Source organism: Hetaerina americana, unplaced genomic scaffold (genome assembly GCF_022747635.1).
Source record: "Hetaerina americana unplaced genomic scaffold, ioHetAmer1.1.p SCAF_8, whole genome shotgun sequence".
Classification (NCBI taxonomy): Eukaryota; Metazoa; Arthropoda; class Insecta; order Odonata; family Calopterygidae; genus Hetaerina; species Hetaerina americana.
Window position 1 is genome coordinate 30,813,025 of NW_027287427.1, and position 10,989 is coordinate 30,824,013.

Consider the following 10,989-nt stretch of genomic DNA (forward strand, 5'->3'; position numbering starts at 1 on the left):
TTTCCATTCTTTTCCATGGCCAGATATCAAAAGCCTCAAACTCTTTTTATTCTCTCGCCTCATCGATCAAGTTTTAGAGCTATACAGTTTTCACTGTTACTTCACAGGTTTACTTTGAGGATACTTTTATGGTACCTTGTTAAATTATTTAATTTAAAACAGCCTCATTGAAATCAGTTTACACTCGAAGTTTTATTGAAACATTTACTATTTTTTAAACTAAGCCCTCGTTGGTGGAAAATTAATTCTGCGGTCATTTAAAATCTCCTAGCGTTTCGAAATGGTTAAATCAATGGTATACGACTATATTCTCCTATAATGCTCGGAGATATTGAATGCAGCAATTCTGCAACTCCGCGACTGCTTTTTTAAATAATATTTCCCAAAAAGAGGGAAGTGAAATACGCATATCTCCTCTGATACGATAGAAAAAAAGGATTTGCTAATGGCGTAATTATTCTAGAAAATAATCAATTACCGAGTTTTAAGAGTTAAGTATTACATTTAAGTCTTAGAAAATTATATTATATTATACTTCATGCTGTACTTTTTCAAATAAAAACAGTTTTTACAAATTTTACTGTACGGAAAAGGTCCAATCCTCATAATAATGCGACTTAAGTTCTTTCAAGGTTAAACCTAAAAAAAATTAATTTCTACTTGACATATTCACGTTACCCTGGTTGGCATTACATCTCGAAATGATTGCAATGAAATCGCATGGATGAGAACAAGATCTAATAGGCTTAATAACTGTGTATTGGTATCATCCACATTACGCTGACGTGCTCCAAGTTATCGTGACCAATTATCGTAGGGTGATGGTGAAGGGGTATTTAACTCTATTCTATTCTTTATCCTCAGTCAAATTCATGTACTGGTTAATACTTAACCTTCTGTTCGCGAGACTTCTAATGAACTGTCGCAGGAGAGTCATTTAGTTCATATTTACCTATCTTTATTGGTCTACCGCTCACTTACTCTCTCAAACCATTTCATCTTCTCTAATGTGGTATTTCATCTTCTCTAATGTATGTGGTGTAATACATGGTGATTCGAATTTTTCCATCCTCTCGACTCAATCAACCAGTATTCTTCTTTGACCCGTGTCTTTTGCCTGTGAATCGAATCCACATTCTCACATTGCCCACTCATTACTGACCGTGTCGCTCCCATTTTAGAACGAAAATCCCCCTAAGTGCCCTATACACCCGGATTCAGTGGTCATTGATGCATATCCTAACGTAGCCAATTCTTGTTTCAATACAATTATATGGGGAGGAGTATATACATACATACTGCCATTTTTCGCTGTCTTATATAAACATGAGGATCGAGTCGATGTGATGCTATTGTATCTGGTGCCTCCCCGAGGGTCCGAATTTGAATCCCGGACGTGGCAGAATTTTTCAGGCGTAACCGGTCTCTCCTTGGCACTGTCCGTCGGATGGGACGTTAAACTGTGTATCCCTTGGCGCCTTTCGTTAAGAGTAAGCTAATGCCGACGCCGGGTTTCCTTCCATCCTTCCATTCTCCCATTCCTCGAGAGTTCAATATTCACCAATTTACCCATATTTACCAATTTTTATAAATATTTTATAAATAGCGCAAAATACCTCAGTTGCCGGTCGTTTCTCTTAATAACTGTTACAACTACTACTTCTATCAACATTTAATTTTTAATGCACTTCAAAATAATGCTAGATCCCGCACACATTTTACTGCCTATATTTTATTTACCATTTGTCATATAATTCTGCCAATTTGAACTAAATTATCCAAGACAAGTCAAAACTGCGGGTCGGTCGTAGTGTTTGTCTATTCTGTCTCCCTCTCTTCCTGCACCCTATTTACAACTCGCCCACGCTTCACGCCCGTTGCCACTCGTCACACGTCGCCCGATGCTGTGGCATGTCTCGCGAGACGACGCGAAAGGAATCAAAACGCCACACGACACACCCAGCGCGACGTGATCGGGGAGGCGCAATACTGTTTTTCCTGAAGCTCGTCGAGGGATGCGAGTTACGCAACGGACGCCCGAGGTTCACGAATCACGGTCGAATACGTCCGCGTCCGAAATCTCAAGACGCCTCCCGCAAACCGAAAGGAAAGCTGCCGCGAGATTGCAAGTGTGGCAGACGCACGCTGTCAATTAAGCATCTAACTCGAGCACTTTGATAGCGAGAATGGTTTGAAACTAGAAGGAGAGTTACGACGGAGTTAATTCGTGTGCGAGATTGAAGTTTCGATTCAAACTGGATTAAATTATGCAACGGCACAGAGGGAACTGACGCGCACACATGGCTTTATTTGAGCACATATACTATTTGCGGTAAAAGGGGCTGTTTAATAGCAAACAAACCAACGAACGCCTTACCGCAGGAAGCTCGTCGACTCGAGACTGCATATTCACAAACCTCATCCTTGGAAATAATTCTTAAGTTTATTTTGATGCTAATCTCCGTTTAATTCTTCTGCCCTTATCCTTTATCTGCCAACCTCTCGCAGATCTATAGCATTTGTCTTCTCTTTGACGTCTGACAATATTTGTTTCAAACCTCTCATCCGGAAATTCATCCCGCTTCATTATTTGCCGTTGCAAATATTTAATCTAAGGTTTGAAAAAAATAAGGTGCTGCTTCAAGGAACCCCTAAAATAAGCACCCAGTTCAAAATAGCTTATTTATCAATGTTATCCTATTTCTGCACGCATGCCTCAGAAAACATCCAGCTGTGCATGAAAAAGATTGCAAATGATAGAATAGTGTTTGTTGGATGTCATGTTTGGGACATGAAAAATGAATTAGATTGAGGTTCTATCAAGTATTATTCGTCGAAAAATGAGGAAAATCTATTACGTGGAAAAATATACAAGTTCTGACCTCCACTTTTCTTGATTTATTTAAAATTCCGATTGAAAATATCATTTGCAGTATGATTTACAGAAGGCATGAAGACATGAATCAATCTCCTGAATTTTTTAAGACAATTTTATTCGAGATTAATCTGGGTGCTCAATTTTATGCCCTATCGTATCTTTAATAGAAATAAAAATGTTAAGAAATATAAATTTTTTAAATGCACAATTTTTATTGGATATTTTGTTTTAAATTATAGCTATTTCGGCTTTACTCAATCGGATTTTTTCAGGCTTAAGCACTCAAGATCGATAAACAAAGGTCAAGCTCGGAAAACTCCATTTAAAACGTCAGAAGAAATAAATGTACAATCAAAAGTTATAATGTTTAAAAATGGTAACGTATAATAAGAAAAATCAGTTACGGTAACAATATTTGTACAAAAATTTAATCATGAATACAGTAATTACAACAAATAAGGCGAGAATTCACCCAAACTTCCTCGCAGTTTTCTTTGAAGTTCCCTGGCGCTCTAATAAGTTCCTTATACGCTGAGGACTACGCCTCTTAAACGCCGATATTTTCAATGGTGTGTTCGTATTTTAACATTGATATACTGAATTTTCTATTATTGTAGATGGTCTATAATAGTTAGAGTTTATTCACTACATATTTTTCTATACCAAGATAGTTTAACCTTTGCTGCATATTTTTTGGCATTCTTGAACCCCAGGCAACTCTTGCCGACAAAAACTTAGGTAAAATAACAACGAATAAGATTATTACTAGATGTGATCAATTTCGCGGTTGTTGTCAATACTTCGTACAAGGAATACCCCTTTGTAATTCAGGCGTCCTTTTGACCTTTCTAAATACTCCCAAAAATATACAAACATTTTTCCTACACTCTTGCCTTATTCAACTCCTTAATGTTTTTAGTCTCTTTATGTCCGCATTCCCCCCACTCCCCCTCTTACCTAACATTATCTCTACCACAGCCATTAATAATCCGTTTCCTTCAATCTTTATCTCAATCTCCCTATTGTGCTATGTTAGAATTCATCAGTTTATTTATATTTCTTTCCATTCATCCCCTATGTCAGCATTTCAGAAGTCCACGTTCATCCTGCTTCCTCAAAGACCAGGTTCGGAAGCACACAATATTTTTCTCCATTATTTACTGAACAAAACTTATAGGTCTCCACTAAAAGAGTCCTGGTTATGGTTTACCTCCTCTCTTTAAGTGCATTTTTACTAATTCACGACTTCACGCTTCCTTGAGATGGACAGTAAATGTGTCGGGAATTTCATCTATGACTAGTATGAAAGTCAAATTCACCCATTCGGGGACAGCCTTTCACTTCTCAGGGAATTTCATTCGAGAACGTTCAACGACCCCAATTTATAACAAACGAGCACATCAATTTAGTATTCTCGGAGAAATAAAATTATCGCTGAAATCCAACCTTATAGGGTTCTTGAATTATGTGGCTTTCAGAGTGCCTAACGCTCGATTTCACTTCATTGAATGGGTTGAAATAGTACCTCTTGCACTCATTTGCACTTTATCGAAGCGATAGTCTTCCTCTAGCCAATATGGATATCCGAAGCTGGCAGAAAGAGTGGAAAGAATCATTACTCAGGTCATATTACCGCGTATCTATGTAGATATGTAGTATATGAATATGTTGTTCTTTTTGTTTGAAGTTCTGTTCTTTCATATATGTTTCTATTCATCCTTATTTCAGCATATAAAAAGTCCACGTCCATCCTGGTGTATGTTCCTGGGATCCCAATTAGTCACTTTTGGAGTTTCACCTAGTTATTATGTTTACCAAAAGATGAATAAATTGAGTCAATTCAAAAACTGCAACCAGACCCGAAGAATCAGTCACCCGGCCAAACTGGTGGCAATTAGAACCATACCCTCGAAATAATAATATTTGATATGAGCTCATCACTTCAAATATTTACTACTGGTAGTAGCATTAGTGGTTATTACTGAAAGAGATCAGAAATCAGTAATTGGAGCCATTGGAGACAATTGCGAATTTTATGGATCGAATAAAATCACCACTGCCTAACGCGGAAATCACTTTCGTCATCTATCCAACGACTTGTCCGCGACAGGTTACACTGCTGGAAAAATTTCAGATTTATAGATTGGGTCGTGCGTGGTCTCTCACATTCATGTGTGAAAGCAGATACGCTGATTAAAATTATTTTAATTTGCATTCGGGTGAATGCATACAACCACTTTAACTGTAGTAAAGTTTGATTAAAAATAAGGGTAAACATTCAAATTGAATGTAAATCCTAGGGATAAAATGATGAGCATAAGACTCTCTGATGGTATTGGTTTGGATCAATATGATACCAATATAAAGTTTACTGCCGACATATTTACCCCAAACATTGCGCATGTTCCTGGCATTTCCTTGAAATTAGATTTAAAAGTTACTGAGATGAATGAGATTATTTCGCTCACGTGCAGATTTAAACAACATCTAGACCTGAGCAGGAATTCAAACCAGCTATCTTCCGGTAAACCTTGACCACACGAACTTCCTATTTTGGTCCATCCCATAAAGATGTATATTGTTGCTACTGTTCTACGTCACCTTCATATATTCGTCTCAGAGGGAGTTTTCCTTAAGATTTATTTTGTCTGATTTCCAAAGTGTGACCACTGTGGCAACAAATATTATTTACGAACTCATTTAGGAACATTGCTAGAGAGAAAATCAAAGATTAAATAAAAGGGGAGATGGAGTGAAATATATATTTATTACGAGATTTGATTGGAAACAATCCTGAGAATACAACATATTTTTCCTTTTTACGGTTGGTGACCTAACATCCCCCGCCACACGCCCTTGCGGCGGCTTGCGGGGTATTATGTAGATGTAGATGTAGAGATAACCAAGTTCATGAAAATTTAATTTAAACAAAAAATTAAACATGATTGACGAAAAATGCCTGAATATGAAATGAGGAAAATACATTCTGCCTGCTCCGAGTTGACCCACTGGGCGAAACTATTGAAAACCAGAATCAGGCTGGCCACTAGGCATATGGCACGTGATTTAGAGGGTGCTCGTAATTGCTCTTACGGGAAAAATACCCATGGTATACCAGGTGACGCATCTCCGAATACAGTGGCGCCTGTTTTCCCGGCAATCGTCTTCAGGGGGGTATTATGAGCTATTTTGGCAGGTGGGCAAATATTGTGCTTGCTCCTATTATGTCAATTAACCTTAATATCCAGATGCAATTCCAATCATAGTTTGTTTACATTACAGGCATGTGCCAAAATAGGAGGCTTTCGTATTGTCCATCAGTCGAGATTATTGACAAATTTAAACAAAAACCTATGAAATCCACAGACTTTATTTACACATTACCTCATTATTATTCCCCTCTACCTCTTAGAAGTAGACAGTATCACATAAAATTCTTGAATTTGCTGGGTTATAATTCCAAATTTGTTTTCTCCCTTTTTCATTCCTTCATGACTTCTCGACTGAAATCGTACTGTTTAACGTGACATAACGTAGTTTCAGCAGCTCTCCTTGAATAGGCTCCCTACTTCCTTTTGTGTTCAGTATCCCTCTTTCTGGTATCCTTGGGCACCATGCTACCATGTTTTGCGACGCATTCTGATAGGTATCGGATGGGAGAGCCCAGTAATTTGACTCCCGCAATCAAATCGCCGCTAAATCGAGCGGCGTAGATTCCGTCGCCTCCACCGCCTACCGAATTCTACGCACACGTTCGGCCCAATTTTCCGAGATTCGCTCCGTCTCTGCACACACCAGGACCCACACGTTTAAGAGTGCTATCGGCTCTACGAACGGCACTCGTACCATTAAAAGCTGATTTGATCCATTCAGCACGCGCGAATATCGTCCGCCGGTGGAGATCCGCTTTATTTGCACCGAGACCAGGCGAGGTAAGTGCCCACCGTATGGCATGATTAGAATTGGATTGACATTTTTTTTTCAAATATGCGACGCTCGGCCAAAAACAAGAGGGCATTCACCAGTGAGATTTTCGCTTCCCTCCCATAAACTCCCTCCCTTCGCTTTATGTTCACCATCGCGGGGGGGGGGAAGGGTCTTCCTTAGTACCCAGGGTCCATTTCGTCTCCCGCGGCTCGCCGTCCCTGCCATATGCTACCACACGAGCTGTGAGCATGACTGACCTCCGTGTGGTAATCGATCCCGGCTCCCGGCTTGGGCGGCAGCGTGCTGATTATCCTCGGGGACGTGCTGTAGTTGCCATTACAGTTTCCACCTCCGCCGATGTTTTGGTTGTTCCCGCCGGGGGCGCTCTGTGGCCTGGCGGTCCGATCCATCGTGCAGCATGGGGGCATCTGGGCTTCCGCATTCACCCTCACCGCCTGTCTCGCGGACGCGTCCTTCGCCATGTCTCCTTTCCCTCCGAGCACCAAACACTATACTACTCACTCACGGCGGTGGACTCACGAATGAAGGCTCTCCCCGTGTCCGTCCGGTGGCTCATTGACCCCGAAACAGAGATCGAGAGAGAAAAGAGGCGAGCTCTCTTCTCCTCTCAATGCTCCTCCTCCTCCCCCTTTTTTTCCTCATATCCCTCCCCACTGCCTCCCGTTGACTTGACTCCGGCATCTTTTAGAAGACTGCGGCGTCGTCAACCGACTTTCCCTCGCGTAGTCGCCCCGTTCAGAAAAGGTACACACTTTCTTCTTCCTCGCCCAGTCGGCGAAGGTCGGGGGAGGTGGTTGAGGGCGAGCGGTGGGAGGGCGTCTCGTTCTTTTTAACGGGGAAAAAGCCAGCTGACGGAGGAGGATAGGAGGCGAGAAACGGGGCCAAACTCCGGTGTGCAGCCAGCGGTTCAGGAGGAGTTGGAGGAGCGGGTCTTATTCGCTCACCTCCCCGAGATCTTTCAACCGGCTCCTCGGCCGCTCCCGAGTGTGTTGATGACCAGAATCCGCCGCACCAGTTCCCTCGTCCTTTCCCGGAGTACAAATCACCACAATTCCGCCCGTTTATTAGTTATTTTTAAACGCGTTCCTCTCCCTTTTTTTTAACATTACCCCTTCGAAAACAAGAGCTGTGAACGTTCCCATAATCGCGCGCGTGTTTTTTTGTAAGTTTTCGTGCACACAGAACCCTTCTCGTCTTTTGAATAAATTGGAGTCGGTCCATTCTTTTACTTTTTTTTCTGGGCGCGCGAACAATGTGTAGGGAAGTCTTTTCTTTACTGAGGGGGATATTTATTGAGCCATTAAAATTTCGCCCCGGAACCAACGCGATTCGTCGTTAGGCATCGAAGGAAAGTAGCTTGGGAGCTCTGGATGAAAGGTAATTTGGTACAAGACAAAACGCTCCGGAGATTTTTAGTCCAAGGTTTGACCCAGTATCAGTGGTGCGAAATCTCTTAACTCTGGGGGAGTAGAGGGACGAATTTTAAGGGCTGGAAAGGGACCCTAATAATATTTTAAGCGGATTATAAACTTTGTAACATTTTCGAAAGATGAGTTACAAAAGGGGTGGGGACGAGTCTTCTTTTTTTTCTTTTCGGAGGAGAAAATTAATGTTTCTACAACTCTGCGTATCACTGAAAGGGGTCTATTAACACTTTAACTGAGGGGGAAGGGAGCGAGAGATGAAGTTCCACCCCTTGTTACAAGGAGCGCACCTAAGAGTGACAGTATTTATGTTAGTGGGAAATATAACTATGCAAATTGATCATTTGATCACTATAGATCTCATTTGATTTTTTTAACAAGGGATTCATCACCTACCCAATACGAGTATAACTTGGTTCATGTAGTTTGAAGGAAATATACTTTTTTGACATATTTGTTGTCGTTAGATTTTAAGGTACTTAAAATAACAATATGCCGGAACGCGTGCTTGGACAAAACATCGTGTTTTTAGCGGACATATTTTCTTCCTGATTGACCAAATAGGAGTTTTAGAGAAGAGATAGGTGAACGATATTCAGTTTTTCTATGTGTGCAGCATTTGATTACTCTTGTGTCCTCTCTCAGGAGAGTAAGTTGCAACTTCGGAACGACGTGTCTTCAATTTCTCGTCCTAAACACGGCAATGAACATCACCGCGCTGCTTTTTATTCCTTTAAACTCATCACCTGCTTTGATTATGCTAAATAGAGGCACATCTGAAGGAAAATGCAACGCACATTGCCGAATATAGTGTTTCCGTTTTGGAGATTTCGATTAGAATGCTCATTTTAGGCCTTGAACCGCAAAATATATAAATGCAGCTGTTGAATAACGACCAATCAAATAACGAATAATTCTTCCAAACTTCTCTTCAACGGTAACCATAGTCGTGAAGATTCGAAACATATTTTGCTCAGCACTAAACAAGGGTGAAGTCAAAGGAGATGACCGCAGCTGGGGATCGACTGACTGGCGATGAAAAATAAGCTGACCTCACCCTTCGCACTTCGAGGTGGGTTGAATCGCTAAATGACGAATCCAGTTTCCCCACAATAAGTTTGTGCGTATTACATGCACGATTGACTTTATGTGCCAATGCTTGGGCTGACCATGCATAAAATGGACAGATGGACGGAAATCGAAAAGAGTTCATCCGGGAAAAGGTATCCGGCCCTGATCATGGGGTTTAGGGAACAGTTTTAATCGACAGGAATACGTGAGTGATTTCTGGTTTTTTCCACTTGTATCAGCGTAGCGGATTTTTGGTTGTATGCAGCTAAAAAAAATAAGAATAATGTTACGAATGAAAACCTTCCGCGTGAAGTGGCTCAAGGGGCAGAGGGAATTGATTATATCTCAAATTTGAGTTAATTTCATTAGTCATTGTTGGAAACTTATTGTAATTCAGATCTCCTTTCTTGTCTATTCTCAGCGAGTTTCTTACGTTGCCATAACTTTTTACGTTTAAATTTCCCATTTGCCCTTCGAGGGGTCTCATTCGTTGTCTTCCTCTTAAGCAATTCCATTAATTATTCTTTAAACTGGTTCCTTCAGATGAATAAGCCCTGTCTTAGAATAAGTCCAGAAAGTTTATTTCTACCCCTTTTCTGAGTTCTAATTTGAAGTCTCCCCTACCCTTAATAATTACTTCTTTGATGATTCGCTTCCTTTAGTCTTGATGATTCTTCTCCGACTCCACAATTTATTCCCTCCTATGCTGCTGAAATAGTATTCTCATTGTGGTAAGGGACGTCCCAACTGCGTGACCTCTAGGTGGATCTCGCCACGATAAAAAAGTCTCTGTCAACGCCGGGCAAATCAAAATAATTTCTACTAAAATCCAAAAAATCTTACCGATCCTTTTTTCTCCAAAGGCACTTTGACTTGTGCCTTTAAACCACTTAACTAAATAATCGGCACTCGTTTATTTAACGAAAAATATAATTGAATAATTTCGAATCCCTTTGAATTGTAAATCTTTGTTTTGTCCGTGAAACACTGAAACTTTTGTTAACCTATTCTCTCGGTAATGTGACTCATAAAGTCCGGATCATCCGCTTCAGTAAAGGCTTATCTTCGAGGAGAAGGAAATGGAGTTCAGTCATCGTCGAACGTACGACATTTAGGGCAGTGAGGTTATTTCTTTTGCCTTCTTTGGCTTTGGTCTGCCATGCTTCTATTTTTTTTACTGATTTTGCACTTTGGTGCTCTTCAAGAATTTCAAACCACGAACTTAAGTGAATGACTCTTACACATGAGTTCATAGAGTCAATTACGTACTTCAATTTAGGGGAACGGGCATCAAATTGCAAGGCATTAAGGGAAATTTAAGATCACGAGTTGAATAAATTTAACTCGATGAAGGGCCACGGAATTAAAACATTAAAAAAAATAAAATAAAACCGCAATAGGTACGCTTGACTGTGGTCGCGGTGGTTGGTTTTTGCGGACAAGATATAGAACACGCTACCCTGCAGTCGCCTATATTCCACATACTCAAGCGCAATTGTGAGGGCTCCGTTACTAAAAAAATACACCGTTTTACTTTTAATGTGTCCACAAAAATTCTTTCAAAAAGTTGTTTGCGATAATTTCCGTTGCAATTCACTGTACCTCGAGAATTATAGGTCTTTGAATTCTTTTTGGCTACGAAAACCTCCCACTACGCCATAACCACTA

The 10,989-nt window shown here is 40.6% G+C and overlaps 1 protein-coding gene across 1 annotated transcript in view; it reads right to left on the reverse strand.

Annotated features, from left to right (window-relative positions):
• The window catches only part of LOC139697977 (sodium- and chloride-dependent GABA transporter 1-like), an 80,963-nt gene extending 73,676 nt beyond the window's left edge, over positions 1–7,287 (reverse strand). The window contains exon 1 of the mRNA XM_071596831.1: positions 7,063–7,287. Coding sequence (XP_071452932.1) covers positions 7,063–7,287 — 225 coding nt within the window. The remainder of the gene's footprint in view (positions 1–7,062) is intronic.
• Between the last annotated feature and the right edge of the window lie 3,702 nt (positions 7,288–10,989).